Below are 18,826 nucleotides of genomic sequence, written 5' to 3'. Positions count from 1 at the left end.
GACCTCTTCAAAAATATATACAACCTTTTGCGCCGTAGACGATTTACAATCTAGTTTTACAAGCTTTTACGTGTTTTGCGTTCTCGTTCTGTATAATAAGCAATGAATTCTAGCTTTTCTTTGACACCCAATGATGAAGTTTGTCTCAATCTTGTCGCATGATTGAGTAAACTAGCTATCTGCGTTCCCATGACTCCTTCATCGGGGTTGAGGGTCATATTGGCAGGGAGAGTTGTATGTAAATCTTGTACTTCTTCACTTATTAGATATCTGACTTCTAGAGTGTTTATCCACTAAAAAAGATCATTTAAGTCATTACGCATGCCCCACAGTCAACTCGACACTTTTTAGTCTTTACCTGGCAAGCCAAGAAAAACACATGAGGTATAAAATTACCAACTGTGAATGTTGGTGCAAAATCTTCATATTCGTACCTTCAAAATCCCAAATTGGTGAGATCGAAGGAACAAAGAAAAGTGTAGGCTTGTGGATTTATGACTTACTTTAGCCCAATAACATGAACGCGAACTTTATCAGGCTCCAACCCATGAAATACTTTAGTCATTCTTAGTATTCCACGACCGTTTGATGTGGTACCTTCAGGAAACACGGCAACAGAGCAACCATTACTTTTAGCAGTCTTGACAACATCGGATAATCGAAGTCCAGTTTCAGGTAATGGTGGAGACCGAATGCTTCTGGCGAAAGCACTCCATATTGTTTCAACAGTTACTTGCCCTGGTGTTTGAGTTGGAGTGACAAACATTGGTGCATATCTATGGGTGTTGTGGAGTTAGTCAGTCACAAGCTTATTCCTATACATTTTGAGTGTAGCTTTGTTTTACCTGGCACCTAGATACAAGACATCAAGGTACGAAGTGTGATTTGTAGCAATGATGTCTCCAGCTTGTACGGACTGACGTGTTGGTTGCGTTCTAGAAGATGACCTTCTAGCTCTAACATAGCAAAAGAGAGCTATATAAGTATGCGAGAATAAATATAAAGTTCCAGTTTAAATCAAAGTTACCCCTTCTTGACAGTGACGTTCTCAGACTTGATCCAATAAAATCCAAGCAAAAGTAACAGACTTCTCAGCAATACAAAATTTACGAGCCTGGTATATGCACGTTGTATCAGAGTAATGGGAGCCAGCTGCCAAAAAAGGAAATAAATCATGAGTGCAAATGTTCGACGAGATTGAACATCCAATGGTAGGCTTACCATTTGACCAACAAGCTCCAAAAGTGCGAAAACAACAACAAGAATCATTGCAACAGTAAGCTTGATAAAAGCCAACGGCGGTCCCAATATGTATGATTTCGCTATTGATGTGAATGTTTGGAAGCCATTCCTATCACCCCGTAATGGTACGGGAGGCACGAATGCGTGAATTCCTGTGCCTAAAATTCAGGATGTATCAGCAAACGATATCAAAGTGGTTGTCACGATAGCTGAGTTTTGCAAGTTTTAATGTCAAAACCAATACAGAACTCTCAAAAGCAAAGAAGGTGATGAGGGCTTGATGGTACTCTCACCTGGATCTCTCCATCTTGAATACTTTTCCATTGCAAATGAGTTAAATGTAGCTCAACTCTTGAAGAGGAACATACCAATTTTGCTGGAATTTGTCAATTTTCACGTTTTCGTTGCAAACACAATCAGATCGAGCTTGGATGTGGGATAATATATTAGATATAGTGAAAGAAATGACAAGAACGCGAATCAGTAGCTTAAACGAGTGCCTTCTGTGCAAACGTGATTTTTCGTCAAGAACGGTAGTAACTGCTATTCGAACAGAGCTTGAATGCAATTCTGTAACAATACTTGTATGCAACGAACGATATTTGCGATCAAGCCGGGATCACCACTATTGACTATTGTGACTATTGAGTGTGGGAGATTCGCAAAAATCGCAGAGTGCACGAGCACGTCCTCGAGCCAGCATTTCTTTGCCTAGCAGCTAAGCTTCTTCAAACTGATTTGTAAGAGTTTTAACGGTTTGAACATTGCAAGCATGCAAAAGTGTCAAAGAGAAGAACATAACCTGGATCATAGCTGGCTGCCGCCTGACGCGTCCAATATGTCGCCAAGTCGCCAAAGGGGGTCAACTGGTTGCGATAAATCAATATATTTATTTACATTTAGATTTGGATTCCAAACCTAAAAGAGAGACTAGGTACAAAAAAAGAAACTGCAATTTCCCCCAACAACTAGCCAAGCTATCTTTTGAGCGACTTTGGCTTTAGCGATTCCTTATACATTTGATGCTTGTATATCTCGAGCTCACGAATGGCTTGAGACCTTTCTTCCTTTGCTGGTCTGCGATGTCTTGCAATATATGCTTCATCAGTCGTATCTTCCATCACTACATCCACATCACTAGCTTTTCCACCACGAGCACCAGAGCGAAGCGCAGAGCTATTAGCTACTTCAAAGGATGGGATTTTGATATGATCTCTTGATTCATCAATCAATAGTGGAGGAGGAGCGATACGTGGTCGTATAACACAATTCTTGAGCTCGTTATCTGGGATCATTGAGAGGTAGAATGATCCATCAATCTTGATGATTTCTGTTTGCGGTGGGCGAGAGTTAGTACCATGACGATATATGTCGCAGCTGCTATGTCTGATACTCCATGAATGAATTCATGATTACTATCATAATGGTCGATATCGTATCTCGTACAGCAATAAATATTTGAAATGAATCGCACATACCAGTATCATCATCCACAATCGGTAGCGAGCCTTTCCACCTTTGAGACATGGCACCCATTCCTCGCCCCAAAGTGGACTCCTTATCATGTCCAGATATCTTTTTTACCTGCTGCCTGCGTCGAGCTTCACGACTATCGACTTGCACAATGATTGACACGTCAGACTGGCTGGGTGAATCATTACTATTATTGCTACTACGAGTTCTACGTAATCGTTTCCTTCTGCTAGGAGTCATATCGGAATCTAATTCTGTATCGGTTTGATATGCAGCACTACTATCATTCAAGACTTCTGGGTCAGACTCGCTGGATTGACCACTTCTTCTTCTGTTTCTAGTTTGACGAGGTTCTGGAATATCGGAATCTGAATCAATAAGTACCCGTACTATTGGTTGCGGCGGTGTTGGTTTCCTAAATGTCAAGACTAGTTTTTTGGAATTGGATGGTCGAGAAACCACTGGTGGTGGAGGTGCTAGACTGGCGGACGACTTTCGGCGACGGTTACGACGAGGAGGACTAGTAAAGTTTGAGCCACTCATTACTGTATCTTCTTCGTCTTCATCATCAGCATCAGCTTCCTCCTCCGCCTCCTCCTCTTCCTGTAGCTCCTCATCATCACCACTACTCATAACTATAGGTGATTCGGCACGAGATGTGCTTGAGGTCACAGGATCTTTATATATGCTGACTTCTTCCGAGCCTCGCTTAACTACTTTTGACCTAGCTGAATGCCGTAATGGGTAATCGTGGCGTTCATTGCTATTTACAATTTCGGAGGATGAGGTTGTCGCTGGTCTGCGATGACGGAGTGGATACCTTTGCTGCTCATCATCGTCATCATTTTCACTACTAGACTGTTGCTCTTCTTCTTCTTGCTCTTCTTCTGCTTCCTCCTCCTGACTTTCATCGTCCTCGTCTTCATCATCCTCATCATCATTAGACTGTACGAGATCAGCCGGTTCATCCAATATAACCACAACGTTATTACTGACTCGTTTCCTCTTCAATTGCTTTGATGATTGTGGTGGATTCATTATATTGTCTTTGGGCACACTGACTTTTAATATCGGCACAGTGGTCTTGCGTGATGGCAATATTCGATCGGTGACGGTGATGATGCTGCCATTAATATTACTTTTGCCGAGCATACTGCGAGTTCTCACTCTAGCCTCCTCTTCTTCCGTATCCTCTATCGTAATGATCTCACCATCGTCGACAATGACAATCTGCTTGTTGCCATAGGATTTGCTGCTACTAGTGCCTACTAGTTTAGATTTGGAATATTTCGTAGGCGATGGGTTCCTTGGAGAAATCACTTTAATTTTGAGATTATTCGATATTCCGTGACTGCCGCTTGCTGTTGATGTCGAATGTCGAGTATTTGTGGGATATGCAATGGGCATTTTCGATGGAGCTTTTATAGGATATGGCGGTATTATAATAGTATCTTCTTCTGCTACGTGACCTCTTAAGGGGTACCGGATAGTTGTTCGTTTTTTCAATGGTTTTGGCACGTTTTGCGTTGATGAAGGCTTTCTGTTGGGACTTGCATTAGGGCTGCTCCAACCTATCAAAGACTGAATCCATTCCATTCATCTAATATCGTCCAGTTTTTAACTGGTCGTCCCTAGCGAAACTTTAAAATTTTTTCATTTACGTGGACTGCACATCACCCATCGTCGAATGCGATATTATGCGTGTTCCTTCTCTTATCCTGTATTACTTAATGAATTAAATTACATATCGACAGTGCTAAAATCCAAAATTAAAACCAAAAAAGTGGTCCATTTACACAACTGTTTGTCACATATCGATTACGAAGCTCTTTGTCTCGATTGCTTCTTTACAATCATCTGTGCAATAATGTCCTTTGCATAATGCAACCTATCGATAACTTCTTGTTTACTTGCTGCATCACCGTATCTCTTAGTCAGAGTGTTTAGGGACAATGTTTGCATCGTCCGTGCCTTGTCAATATACGTGATAGTCTGTGCATCATTCGACAATACTATTTTACTGTGATCAAAAAAATTGATCTACACGATGATGAGTCAGTAAGAAAGATGAAGAACAGTTGGAGTATTTGTGAATGAGATACCTGAACTACGCGATTAGACAACCGAAAGACGACACCATGCTTTGTCCTCATATACTTGGTCAAGAATTCCAGATTCTGAGTTGCAGTAGTGTCAGCACATTGCAACGAGCAAGCCTGTGAAAGGCAAAGAAAATGTTGGTTAGTTTTTAGAATCATCGGAAACACACCAAACATGAGCTCATACCTGAAAGAGATTCTCCTGCATATAGCTACGAAAGTGCAATAACAGAGTCACCTTCTTGTTCAACTCTGCTGAATATGTCGACATGGTGTACGCTTGACGATGTATACTACTTCTGATGGACTCTCGATCACAATACAGATACTCAAAATGCCTATTTACAGTGATAATTTTGGTTAGCAGTAATGTCACAGAAGACATTCTGAGCGCAGAACCAAACGACGCGACGTACTGTTGATCAGGAGCGAGTATGATGCTAGTCGAATCATTGAAATAGACACCAACACATCCATTCGTCAGTTGATATCCCAACCCATACTTGTTAGAATAGTCAATCCACTTGCTGATAAACACTTTCGGCGTCTGAAGTATTTCATCTAATTTGGGGAAACATATGAGCAACAAAAAAAACGTGCTTATTGGCTTACGAGAACTACCAACCTGGTATAGGAGCATGCCGAGATATCACACCAGCTTTAATGTCATCTAGTGCTCTTGTCAGATTGTCTTGCATCGACTCCAAAACATTGACGTATCGATTCGTCACTATAGATGGGAGGACAAGTCAGCACTTCAACACTTTGCCATATTAAAAACACCTGACTAAAGGGGTCGTACCTGAACCAATGACTGATTGTCTAAAAAGTAACGGTGTGGAAGACTTGACATCTTCCGTCCTGTGTATTAACGGTGATGACACTGAGCGACTTAATACAGGTGCCGGTGAAGACCCATTCATATTAGTGGTTGCTGTTTGATACGTAGACATTCGAAAAGCCTTGATTGCCGGCGAAAAAGGCGGGGACGATATTGCATTAGCGGGAAGAGAAGCTTTTATTATGGGAGGTGATGTTTGAGGACTTGGCACTACGCAGACATACATAGACTGTTAGTTTGATTTTAATTAAGAGAGACTCTGGGGGCTTTTCCTTACCTTGAGGTATTTTGGGAGCCGGTGACATGCGAGCTGGAGAGTACTTAGATCGCCTAATTGGAGATATGAATCAGGGTTGAGCTTATTTTTGCGTCTGAAAGGAAACCCTGATCTTACAGTGCGCCAGCGCCATTCGACCGTGTATCGTGCAATCTAAGTGTGCTTGTAACATCTGGAAATGGAATTTAAGTCAGAAAATTCAAAAATGTTGCACAATCAAAAAAAGAAGACCTACAAGCACCAGGCATTTGAACATGCAATAACGAAGACGGAGATCCATTTGGCGTTGTTCCGTTCGACAAGACTAAAAAAGTGACATGTGAGCTTTGCTTCCTAACGGAATAACACACAAACCAATTTGAGTACCATTCTCATTTAATGGACTAATAGACGGTGTTTGAGTAGCAGCTTGAAGCTAAGCGATTCATTCGTGGTAAGCTATTGTTTTTGTTTGGCTCTCCGAAAACACGAAGCGCTCTTACTCCTAATTCAGCCAACACCGTTCTAGCCGGCCTTGGAGGATGTTGTGGTGATACTGAGAGTGTGGCAAGCCCATTTAACAGCGACGATGCGGTGGGTGTTGTTGGTTGTGGTATTCGAATCAGAGTTGGGAAGTGTGGTATTTCATGTAATGCAGATATCGGTATGGATGCCGGTATTGCTTCTGAGAAGAATGGATGACGAAGCACGTCATCGATGACCGGTCTGCTTTCTAATGATGCAATGAAACAATGAAATAATTGTAAGAAATCAGGCACGTATTTGGCAGAAGCTAGCGATTGCGAGAACTTACCGGGCTTAGAATGCAAGAGAGATGCAATAAGAGATCTTCCTAAATCCGAGACCTCTACGCTTAAAGGAAACTCGTAACTGTTTTCCCGAATCTTCCTAGCAAGACCAAAAGAGAAGGGAGTCAGATTCTCTGTTCTCAACACAAAACGCCAATTTCACGTCCGCAATTACTTGTAGATGGCCTTGACATCCTTTGTTTGAAAAGGCGGCTTTCCAATCAGCATCGTATACCTAGTTTATCAACAGTCAGTTGTTTTCAATTCGTTCCAAAATATTTGTAAAGAATTTGGGCACTTACATGACAACTCCCAATGACCATATATCCACTTCAAAACTATGACCATTGTTTGTATCAAACAAGACCTCTGGCGCGATATAGTTGGGTGTTCCACATATGGTTCTGTTTCAAGCAGAGAAGGGTAAGTGTTGATGATGAGGATTCGGTTGCGATGCATATTAAACTACAATCCTTACTTTTTCCTCTCTCCGTCATGCTTTAATATAGCTGCCAATCCAAAATCACCAATCTTGAGCTGCATGTCGGATGAAATAAAGAGATTCCCTAACTTGAGGTCTCTATGTATGATACGTTCTCGATGCATATATTGGACTCCACTGAGCAGCTGGAGCATAAAGTATCGAACTTCAGGTTCAGTCATACGTCGTCTTCGTTTAAGAAAATCAACAAAGGTCTAATATAAAATTGCATTGTGAGGATTCCAGTCCAATTAATTTGATCAAAGAATGGTGACCCAAACCTTGTTGTGACAGAGCTCCAGAATCATATATACGTTATGATCATCCTCAAAAACGTGATGGAATTTTACAATGTTTGGATGCGACAACATTTGATGTATCTTGATTTCGGCAAACAACTAGTACAGAGGTCGTGATAAGAAATAATAACTTCCAATCACAGTTTACCAATATGCCGTACCTTGTGCTTTTGCTTTGGAGTGCGTAATGATGTCTTGGGTATCACTTTGGCAGCAAACGCAGCACCAGTGCTGTCTGTTACTTGATAACATTGTGCAAATCCACCCTAAATTGAAGGAAAAATATAGATTCAGTACAAATCTTGTAAATATACCTGCACATTATTGCTCTCAAATTGGTCATCATCATGTTCTGCCTTCAATTCATAACAGAAAACAACCCATTTTTGATTTGTTGATGATTTAGCCCAGAGAACTGGACAGATCAAACGAGATCGAGGCTGCATCAGATGTGTAAATTACCTCTCCTAGTAATGAGCCTCTTGAGTACTCTTTGTTCTGCTTGCGGTCGCAGATAACGTCAGGAATGTCGACATGAGCCTTGACCTTGATGTCTGCGACTCGAGCGACAGTTTCAGGAGGATTGTACTGACGGTGTCTCCTTGGAAACTCATTCAAAGCGGCAGGAATGGCAATAGTCTCACGCATCATCGTCGTCGCAGAGTCGCAGTCGATGTTTTCTGTGTCAAAGCAAATAAGCCTGGAAATAAACAACGCAGTCATGTAATATTGTAATATAATGTCAAATTGATTTATTTTATATATGCAATTAAAGAGACTACATTCATTTCTAAAGTGGCAGTTCAAAAGTTCTGTACAAGTCACCAACTAGATACAGCGACCCACACAAAACAATCAAGTCTATATCATTCCGATTCATAACACCATCAATCGCGTCCTTGACACGCGCTGCAGTCATTGTATCCACATGTACCGACAATCCAACCGCAGCATCAATTATATCACCAGAAGCAATACATTTAATCCACGGCATGTCCTCCACAACTCCGAATTCAGTAGCACATACCACATCTCCATCACGTACAAGAATGTCTAGTATAGCAGATACATTCTTGCCACGCGACATTCCAAATATCCATCCGACTTTTTTACTACTTTTGTTTTCGAGTTGCTCTGTTATAGCAACCCGTAATTGTTTTGCTGCAGCTTCATTATGAGCACCGTCGACAAGTATTCGTGTCTGCCCTTTATCGGTGTTTATATCTACTAGTTCAAGTCGTCCTGGCCATCGTACATGACGAATACCATCGACAACATGTTCCTTTGTAACATATGGTAATTGTTCAATGGATGCCACAGCTGTAGCAACATTCTCCAGCTGAAAGCCACCCATCAAAGGCAGCTCTACATCTAATAATCCACCTCTAAACATGACTTTTACGATCTGTCCCTCCCTCGTTGCTGGCTTTACTACAAGACACTCACACTTAAGCTCCTTAGCCTTCCCTTCCAACGTCTCCCTCGCATCATCATAAGCCTGCGGGCCAATAACAACACGGCAATGCTTCTTAAATATCCCAGCCTTCTCTGTAGCTATCTTCACTATAGTATCACCCAAAAACTCGACATGATCCATAGCTACTGATGTGACAACACACACCAAAGGAGACGGATGCACATTGGTAGCATCTAATCGTCCTCCCATACCAACTTCTATAACTGCCATATCGACTTTGGCATCAGCAAAGATAACAAAAGCTAATGCTGTCGTGACTTCAAAACTACTGGCGTCAATGTGCGCACTTGCGTTTACTTGTTCGACACGTTGACGGGTAAGATCATATATGGGTTTTGATATTATGGACTCATCGATTCGTATGGCGTCATTGGGAGATATCAAGTGTGGAGAGTTGAATCGACCTACTCGACGTCCTGATGATTTTAGAATGTTGGCGACTAGCGCGGTGACAGAGCCTTTTCCATTGGTGCCAGTTACATGTACTATATCATATTGCTTATGTGGGTCTCCTAGTGCCTCCAAGAGCGCAAAGATCCGTTCCAATCCTAAACGGATAGACATATTGGTGCGTTGTTGAAATGTTGTGGCAACATAACCACTTGAACTCTGTTGCAAGAACACAATGTTTGAATACATTTTTCTTGAAATTTTGATTACAGTAAATACACGACTTATTTTCGTCCTACACACTTGGTAACAAACTTAAAAAACACCCCTCAGAACTCCTGCAAACAGAGCATTAGACAACACATAAACTAGAAAGGAATCACGGCGGTAAACTTACCCATTCTGCATCAACACCAGAAGCCCATTTAAACTTGTCTCGTAGCGTCTTGTTGAAGATCTTCTCTAGTGGGACATCGTACTTTTTGCACCACGCAATGGAAATACGTGGATCAATGTAATTAATTTTAGATGTGCCAGTAGCAGTTGTCTTGTTCTCATCCTAAAGTAATAAAGAAAGCAAAAGTTCAGAAACACACAAGGCATGAAGTTCAAATGTTCACACAATGCAACATTTACCTTGTCAATGGCATTCAATTTCTGAATCCGAATTCGTTCAGATATCTTCTCATATGCCTTCTCCAATTTATCTAGAGACCCGATTGGCCTACGTTCAACGTCTACATCAGGCATCTCTGACTCTGACAACTCTTCTTCTCCATTGGCTGCTCGTTTTTCATTCTCCTTCTTAAACTTTTTACGTGCTGCTTCGAGTGCCTTCTCTTCTACAGCAACCAAGTGACGTGTAACGAATTCTTCATCAACGTCAGACTCTTCTTCTTCAAGTTCAGGCCGTTTCTTCTTGAGTTTAGGATCTAATTCCAAGATCTCTTCCTTAATTTTCATCCGTTCATACTTGAGAGCCAAGACCTACAAGAATCACAAATAGGATTAATTGCTTGCTAGGTGTTGCCTCATCATCAAAATACATAATCCGTAATATTTTTGCGCATGCCTTGTCTTGAAGCTTGGTCATCTGACCACCATGTCCTTTAGAGACCGTACGTTGATGATTACATAGAATGGCAACTTCTCGATTGGCACGATTATATGCTAATACTTTCTCTGCCGCGGTACCGTCTTCAGGAGTCTTTTCAAGTTCCTGTTGGAATGTCCAAGATGCATTGTATGTACGGAAGACTTTGGCCGTCAGTCCCTTTTGATAGGTTTGCAGATGCTTGTTGAGAGATGCGGTCTAACGGGTCAAGGTGAATGATTGCAAAAAAGTCGATTTAATCAATTATACGTCAGTAATTAAACTCACATCAAGACGGTCAAAGACAGGATCTCCTTCTCCTTTAGGATCTCGCTTAAAGATCTTCAGATTCTTAAATACTTGATCGGTAACTTCGACTTCATTATAGTATCGAATGGAATCTTTACCCAGGAAGTCAAAGATGATTTTACGTGGTGGTTCGAGAGTAATATGCTCATATCGTATGGAGCAACACCCAACTGTATCAGCTTCATCTTCACCCTTCTCGTTACCAGCACGGAGGGCTAGTCGATCAATCAGATACATAGCAGTAGCACGCTGACGAATGTCCATATGTTTATCCTTCAACTCTTCTTCATAATCACGTCGAATGCGTTTGATGTGTTTCTAAGTAGTTGCGATGTGGCGTAAGCGACAGCGCAAAAGGATCGACTTTGCAGCTTAAAAAACAAACAATTGATCTAAATGTACAGTACCTTTAATTCACGAGCCTTTTCAAACTTCTTCAAGTCACTTTGACCCTTCAACGAAGACGTGGCAGATAAAAAGACATATTTGGGATGATCATTAACAAAGTCCTTCCAACTAGCCAACCAAGTTTTGGTGTTGTCGTGCACCACCTTGGCCCATTTCTGACCTGGTGGAGCAGGAGGTACTGGAGCATCTTCACCGAGATTGAGCGTCACATTCTCAGCTGTAATACGAGGCTGAAAAGTGGGATTGTGGTTAGCAAATGCATAAAACTGTACTATGTGTCCATCTTTTAACCTTGATAGAACCAGTCTTGGGATGTTCACCACGTCCACGAAACAGGCCAGGGGGTTCAATACGAAAGTTACCAATCTTCTCCTTCCGTCCATCAAGCAATGCAAAACCATATTGCTTTTCGATTTCAGCTTTGGCGTCCTTTTCCTTTTGCTTCTCTTCTTTACTACGATTCTGCCTTTGCTCTTTCAGTTTGTTCAGATGTTCAGTAATTGGGCCAAAGTTGCATTTGTCTAATACTTTGATTGGACATGGCTATTAAATTGGGAGATTCATAAGAGATCAGTCAATTTCTGATATGATCGTGGCCTTGCTCACACCATAAAACATCATCAAACCATAGATGAGACAAGTCATACCTTGGCTTGATTGTTGAGTAACTCTTTCCAGTCACGGAAAAAGTTTTCACGGAATCGTGGATTTTCATCCCATACAGAACCGACGACAGCAGCGTACCAAGTAGCTGGCTCTTCAGCATCAGGTTCCAGTTCTACCTCCTTTCCATCATACAGCATTTTTACACCATGAGGCTCGTAAGGAGGTGGGAATAGAACACCATTATGTTCTAGTGTAGTCCATTTGACAGACCCATCACCAGTAGCGTTCTCTTGTTCCCACCATTTGAACTGATCTTCATCTTCATCCTCCTCCTTTTTCTTACGACTTTTTTTAGGAGAAGCACTACTAGAAGGATCGACACCAAGTTCGTCTTTGACTGGAGTCTTGCCCTTCTTGTCAGAAGCAGCAGGACCCTTCTTTTGTTTCTTTACACTGGCCAAAGGAATATCACTACTGGAACCAGAGTCTGATGCCTTTTGCTTGGTGGTACGTTTACGTTTTACCGGTGCCCTGGTGGAAGCAGGTGAATCTTCTGCATCACTGGCACTTGCGCTAGCATCTTCTTCTTCATCGGAAGATGCTACTCGGGCCTATTACAAAGAGGATTTCAGTGTTGAGATGAACGGTCAGGAGAAGTGTACGTGTCGTAACCAAACTACAACACACCTTCTTCTTAGGCTTCGGTTTAGGTTTAGCTTTGGGTGTTGCTTTCTTAGCAGCACCATTCGCAGCTTTCCGAGTACCTCCATTCTGCTTTCCATTGACAGCTTTTTGGCGTTGTGCCTGTATGAGCATGTTAGATTCTTTGCATAATAAATTTGATCAAATCAAGTAGATCGAACGCAGCAATAAATTACCAAGGGAATGTCTTCTTCAGAAGAATCAACAGCAGATGAATCATCGTCCTTTCGCCGTTTGGCAGACGTCGTTGGGTTTGCAGCTGGCGACTTGGACCTTGGCGCAGCCTTTGATGGCTTTCCTTTACTAGTAGCATGATCATAATCATCATCACCTTCGTCATCTGCTTCATCATCAGACTGATCTTGTTCATCAACGTCCGAGTCAGCAGGGATGGCCCTCTTCTTGTTTGATGTTGACCGGCGTCGAGTGAGAGGGACATCAGAGCTGGCATCACTTTCAGATCCAGGGTCTGGCTTTATATCAGTATGAGAAGTACCATTTTCTGGCACATCTACATCCATTCTATCTTCTAGTTCTAAGGCACAGGGGTGAATGAATTTGAATTCAATAAATTGATCAACACACACAACTCAATCTTAAAGGAGATGCAAATAGATGGAACTTACTGGTAGGAACGTCTGCGGTTCCAGTACCATTAGTGACACGGGTGTTTTCGTTTTCCATGCCGTAAAATATTTAAATTATTGTGAATGTTGGGAAGTGTGGATTTTTGAAAGTGTTTTTGTCAACAGTAGGCGCAAGAGAGTGGAGATTTGGAGAGAAGAGAAGGAAACGCGACTATAGAATCGCGTGTTATAATTGGCAATGAGCTCTCAATCTGTTGGAATAACTTCACTCGTGCTTTTTTTGTGCGTTTTCTTCCTTTTTGTTTGACCAACAGCACAAACCCCAACAAGAAGCAACAGTTCCTTACTCCTTTCGTGTTTCACGTCTCGAGATATCTTTATTGAAGCTTTATACACGGCTTGAGATGCTTAGCTACTCTATTGACATCATAAAAGGTGTGGTTTTCCGAACGGAAATCAATTGCATTCATTTTCAGGACAGCCGCCCATTAGGCATCTGCACGGAGCGACTGCAACTGTGTCAAGATTCAAGCAATACTATCAACCAAAAGTAGTGACGAAACAATCTGAACGCTCCCGAACCTCAGAAATTTTCCGAGATTTCTAACCGACTACCCATCTTCATTTTTACGGGACACTGGATACGGATATCCTCCAAGTCCAAGAGACTAGTCCAAAACCAATGGCAGATTCGATATGTCGTGCTCAATCTCATCGAAGCTCAGCTGCCACAATCGCTCGACCACTTGGATCAGCCCTTGAGTTTCGTGATATTAAATATCGAATTACCTCAAATGGCAAGACTAGGCGAATCCTAAATGCAAGTGCTTTTGGAATCAATTCAAGTGGGGTTGAGCTCTAAACTTGAATGCTCTTCTAGGGGCTAAATGGGTCGATTGCGTCCGGACAGTTTGTCTGCCTTCTGGGAGGCTCGGGAAGTGGCAGTAAGTCATTATTTGCCGTAGATGTATTTTCCTCCTCCCCTCTCTGTGAACTCTTTTGTCCGAGCTTCATGTGATTTCTGTGAGCTGCTAATGTTTTCCTCACTAAACTTCATCCAGAGACAACGCTTCTCAATATTCTGGCCAATCGCATCTATACGGGACGCATTACTGGTGAAATTCGCGTAGATGGGAAGGAGCGATCAGCACTTTTTTATTCTGAAATCGGATTCGTCGAGTCTGATGACTTGATGTATGAACAATTGACTGTTAGGGAAACATTGGTAAGACTGTTTTGGTTTCCTATAACCATGATAATTATCTAACGATTTTGTTTTTAGATGTACGCTGCAAAGCTCAAATTGCCACAGACAATGACATACAACGAGAAGCGTTCCCGAGTAGACTCTGTCATTAGTCGACTTGGTCTGCTTGAATGTGCTGATTCAATTATCGGTGGGAACCTCTTCCGTTCCATTTCCACTGGAGAAAGGCGAAGGGTCGCTATCGGGGTAGAACTTCTCAGTCATCCCAAACTTCTCTTTCTTGGTATAACACATCACTGTGTTTCTTTGCGCAGAACCTCAACACATTGATCTAATTTCTCACATCCGCACAGATGAGCCTACAAGTGGGCTCGATGCATTCTGGGCGCAAGAAGTTGTGGGAATCGTCAAGAGAGACTCTTTGAGAACGAATACCACAACCATTATGTGCCTACACCAACCACGCAAAGAAATTCTTGAAATGTTTAATCTGATTTATATCATGTCGAACTCTGGCTCTTTGACATTCTGCGGCTCGTTGTCTGAAGCTTATACCTATTTTGCATCTATTGGCCATCCGATCCCTGCAACCCGAAATCCAGGTTAGAAATTTCCAAGTCCGCAACACACCTGTCAAACTGTAATCTAATACTCACGGTCTTTAATGTTAGCGGATTACCTGGTCGAGCTTTCGTCAATTCGGCCAGAGTCAATCGAAGAATCTGGAACAAGTGCACGCCGAGTCAAACTGCTGATCGAATCCTGGAAAGTACAAGAACCATCTCTGTTTCCACCCTTCCATTCTCGAACCTTGAAACTCGAGACTCACAACAAACCAATATATACAATCCAAACATTCCTCAAACGAGTCACGACCCTCCTTCATCGAGAATTGGTCATGTTTGGTCGAGATCGCCGTGCCACCTTCATGACTTTGTTCATCACACTGGTGTCTAGCATTTTACTCGGCCTTGTTTATATAAAGCTGTTACTCGATCAGAACAGCTTGAACTCGAGACTTGGTTTGCTTTTCGGTATTTCTGGATCACGATTCTTGATGCCAGCCTTTTACATTGCTCAAATCCTTCCCGACCTAAAGCCCTTGATTGCTCGAGAACGTGTCAAGAATTTCTTCAATATTTATGAATACTATGTGGCCAAATTTCTTGTCAGCGCCATAATCCCTATGTCACAATGCCTTATGATGACATTTACGATATACTATATGGTCGGCCTACAACCTGATAGGTTTATTGGTTTCTTGATTATGAACATCCTCGCTTCTCTTTCCGGATGTGCATTTGGATTCTTTGTCAGTGTGCTTGCTACTGACAGCACTCAAGCACAATTCATTACGGCGTTCATTGCCGCATGTATGTGTCTAGTCGTTTGCGATTTTCAAACACACCTGTCCTTTCTCAATATTACCTTCATTTAGTTTCAAATCAATTTACGGGATTCTTGATTTTGGTCAGTGAAATGCCTCGGGCACTTTTTTGGTTGTAAGTAAATTATACTGCGGTGAAAGTAGTACAGAGAATTCACACATTGCTGACTCGCTGACTCTCGCTCATCCGCTATAGACATTACATTACTCCAAGTGCTTATATCATGTCAGCCTTATCCACGAACGAATTAAATGGACTAAACTTCAGTTGCAACGCTGACGCCACAAATTGCTTCCAAACTGGAGAACAAGTCGTCAGTTCCTACGGTTTTGGAGAAATCGACTTTTGGGCAAATGCAGCCATAGTCGCAGGAATCTTTGGTACAGCCTTTTTCGAAATGGCTGCTTTGATGTTGGCATTGAAGACAAGCACCAAAGCGCGACCAGTGATTACAAATAGAAAGCCTGCAACTCAAACCGACACAACCACGTTTATACCATTGATGCAAATGAACAAAGGCATTGACACTTATAGACACAGTACCGTGTCGACCCTTTTCTCAATGGTATCTCCCATATCACCTATATTAACCCTCGTATCGCCATTGGTATCTCCGTATAGTCCATACAAAAAGGACGATGACTTGACGTATGAGGAAGTCTTTTATAATTCTGCTTACGACGAAGGACCATCATGCTTCAGGATTTCATCTAGATCGTCAGAATTTGTCCCGCAGCGTAGTCTCCGCCTGGAATGGAGAGATGTTAAATATAAAGTGTCGGCTGGTACCACTCGTCAAATTCTTCGTGGAGTTTCTGGTGAAATCAAGCCTGGCGGTAAGCGAAAACAATGAAAACATGTTTGCAGCTTGGGCCAAAATTCTTAACACGTTTCGCAAATAGAATTCGTGGCAATCATTGGAGGATCAGGAGCAGGAAGTGAGTTTGATCAAAGAAAATCTCAACTGTACTTCCTTGTATTAATCATTTTTCTTTCAATAGAGACAACACTCTTGAACGTATTGGCGTCTAGGATTACGGCTGGTGTCACCACTGGAGATATTCGAATCAATGGAAGAGCTCGCAATCCGCGCACATGGTCTAGTCAGATTGTAAGTAACATGCTTTTTGTTTGTATGATTACTTCGTTTTAAGGATTAATTTATCCAATTCAACTAGGGCTTTGTGCAGGCTGAAGACTGTGTATTTGAGTCCCTAACCGTTCGACAAACACTCGTGAGAAATTACGAAACTTTTTGATCCCACGATAACACTTTGATTGACCCTCTCATTGTTTGTTCTAGACTTATACAGCACTCCTCAAGCTGTCAGACAGTATGACCTACAAGGAAAAACTGGAACGTGTTGAATCCGTCATCAAGCGTCTTGGTCTCAGTTTATGCGCAAATCAACGCCTCGGTGGTCTTAATAGTCGTGGTGTCTCCAATGGAGAAAAGAAACGATGCGCCATTGGTCAGGAACTACTCTCCCATCCCTCTATTTTGTTTTTGGACGAGCCTACCTCGAAACTGGATGCTTCACATGCTTTCCAAGTGGTTGAGATCATGGCGAAAGATTGTAAAAAGACTCGTTCGAGTGTTGTCATGACGATTCATCAGCCGAGACAAGAGATTCTCAACATGTTTGATCGCATTATATTCATGTCGAATGGCATGACGACATTTTCAGGAACGTTAGAGGAAGCGTATATGCATTTCCTTAGTATTGGATACCCACTCCCAATCAACGAAAATCCAGCCGATTATATTGTTGACATGTCGACGTTACATATGGCCAATGCTGAGCTACATGCAGACTCCATGAAACACATTGCCGCATTGACGGAGGGATGGAGGAAACAGGAAGCATTTATCTATCCTCCCTTCCGATACAAAGTTCTACCTCCTGAAAACGATTCTGCTTCGATGATTCAACCGTTTGCATGGAAGAATTATCTCAAAAGAGCTGGCATTCTTCTGCACCGGGAATTGAGGCTGTTCTTCATAGACACCCCCTATTTGATTACGATTGTTGCACATGTGGCATTACTCTGCTTTTTGTATGGTTGGCTTTTGTTCAAGATGCCATTGACTCAAGCTGGTATTCGATCTCGTATTGGGTTGCTCTACAATATTGCACTGGAACGATTTGCTGCTGGAACTGTTAATGTTGTTAGAACAACCATTGGTGGGTCTGAAGTTATCAAAACTCGGTCTTTTGTTTGCCTAACGTGATATTATCACCCACTGAATCAGAAACAAGGCCCGTCATCTTGCGAGAAAGGCTCAACAATGTTTATACATTCCAAGAATTCTATCCGGCACGTCTCTTTGTCTCATTATTGGGTCCAACATTGCAGGGTGCTGTTCTGTTTGGTATCATCTACGTTCTGTAAGTGTGTTGGATTTGCTTGTTGATTTTGTTCTCGTTACTCACTTACTTGAATCTCTAGAACGGGTTTGAATGCTAGCGCCTACAAGATTGCTATCTTTTACATCATTGGAACATTGGGAGTCATCTGTGGTAATGGCGTCGGCACAATCGTAGCTGCCTTTGCCGATCCCAGCGTGGTTGGCACCTTCATTGCAATGATCAGCTTTGTGGCCTCTCTCTTTTCTGGAGTGCTCATTACCCAATCGGCCATGCCTGGATTCATAAGCTGGATGTAAGTTGCATCGCGGACAAGCTTGCCCTTTGGTATAGATCGCCTGACGCAAACTCCGCTTTAGCCCTTTCATCAACCCATTGTTCTATATCATCAACACGTGGAGTCAAAACGAATTTGACGGCAAGTTGATTATGGGTTTCCTCTCGTCAGTGAGGTGTTCGCCAGACTAACGCCATTCGAACAATAGGACTCGAGTTTTCATGCCCTCCCGTTGGCTCATGCTTGGCTACAGGACAACAAGTCATCAAATTCTACGGATATGATGGCTCGTCTCTGATCGGTTCTTTAGCTGCTTTGGTCGTATTTGCTGTCTTCTCGAATGTTGTTGGAGCATACCTATGTGCAAGAGCCACATCCCTTCGTGTCAAGCTACCTGAACCAGAACAAGAAAAGGAAGAGTGAATGCTGAAATGCTGAATGGTGAAACTCGCCATTTATGAACGCGGCTCTCGCGATGTATACTCTATGTCTATTATTACAAAAGCATCATCA

The 18,826-nt window shown here is 42.2% G+C and overlaps 4 protein-coding genes across 4 annotated transcripts; 1 reads left to right on the top strand and 3 right to left on the bottom strand.

Annotated features, from left to right (window-relative positions):
* Positions 1–56: 56 nt before the first annotated feature.
* SmJEL517_g05518 (uncharacterized protein) lies at positions 57–1,566 on the bottom strand (the record flags this gene model as incomplete). The annotated part of the gene is made up of 7 exons (XM_031171444.1): positions 57–293; positions 359–434; positions 504–776; positions 846–956; positions 1,028–1,152; positions 1,222–1,400; positions 1,536–1,566. The coding sequence occupies 7 exons, from the start codon at positions 1,564–1,566 to the stop codon at positions 57–59; spliced, it is 1,032 nt and encodes a 343-aa protein (XP_031022579.1).
* A 2,967-nt stretch (positions 1,567–4,533) lies between these two features.
* SmJEL517_g05517 (uncharacterized protein) lies at positions 4,534–8,151 on the bottom strand (the record flags this gene model as incomplete). Its single annotated transcript, XM_031171443.1, has 19 exons — positions 4,534–4,755; positions 4,818–4,931; positions 5,002–5,152; positions 5,231–5,375; positions 5,440–5,544; positions 5,617–5,865; positions 5,933–5,985; positions 6,050–6,104; positions 6,168–6,236; positions 6,299–6,347; positions 6,415–6,644; positions 6,726–6,820; positions 6,896–6,955; positions 7,023–7,124; positions 7,199–7,416; positions 7,483–7,599; positions 7,662–7,766; positions 7,815–7,856; positions 7,963–8,151. The coding sequence occupies 19 exons, from the start codon at positions 8,149–8,151 to the stop codon at positions 4,534–4,536; spliced, it is 2,370 nt and encodes a 789-aa protein (XP_031022576.1).
* A 139-nt stretch (positions 8,152–8,290) lies between these two features.
* MET7 (tetrahydrofolate synthase) lies at positions 8,291–13,169 on the bottom strand (the record flags this gene model as incomplete). The annotated part of the gene is made up of 11 exons (XM_031171442.1): positions 8,291–9,586; positions 9,765–9,926; positions 10,004–10,318; positions 10,359–10,679; positions 10,749–11,087; positions 11,177–11,407; positions 11,469–11,720; positions 11,825–12,394; positions 12,471–12,587; positions 12,662–13,020; positions 13,112–13,169. The coding sequence occupies 11 exons, from the start codon at positions 13,167–13,169 to the stop codon at positions 8,291–8,293; spliced, it is 4,020 nt and encodes a 1,339-aa protein (XP_031022575.1).
* Positions 13,170–13,754: 585 nt separating this feature from the next.
* SmJEL517_g05515 (uncharacterized protein) lies at positions 13,755–18,736 on the top strand (the record flags this gene model as incomplete). Its single annotated transcript, XM_031171441.1, has 16 exons — positions 13,755–13,922; positions 13,983–14,016; positions 14,134–14,297; positions 14,355–14,562; positions 14,633–14,881; positions 14,951–15,652; positions 15,718–15,781; positions 15,863–16,503; positions 16,570–16,605; positions 16,669–16,778; positions 16,846–16,902; positions 16,971–17,853; positions 17,922–18,057; positions 18,119–18,331; positions 18,396–18,469; positions 18,522–18,736. 16 exons carry the CDS (start codon positions 13,755–13,757, stop codon positions 18,734–18,736), a joined length of 3,954 nt encoding a protein of 1,317 aa, XP_031022578.1.
* Positions 18,737–18,826: the final 90 nt, after the last annotated feature.

The sequence above is a fragment of the Synchytrium microbalum genome (assembly GCF_006535985.1).
Source record: "Synchytrium microbalum strain JEL517 chromosome Unknown SmJEL517_scf0051, whole genome shotgun sequence".
Taxonomy (NCBI): Eukaryota; Fungi; Chytridiomycota; class Chytridiomycetes; order Synchytriales; family Synchytriaceae; genus Synchytrium; species Synchytrium microbalum.
Note: the sequence above shows the minus strand (reverse complement) of the source record. Positions and strands in the feature narration are given on the sequence as shown.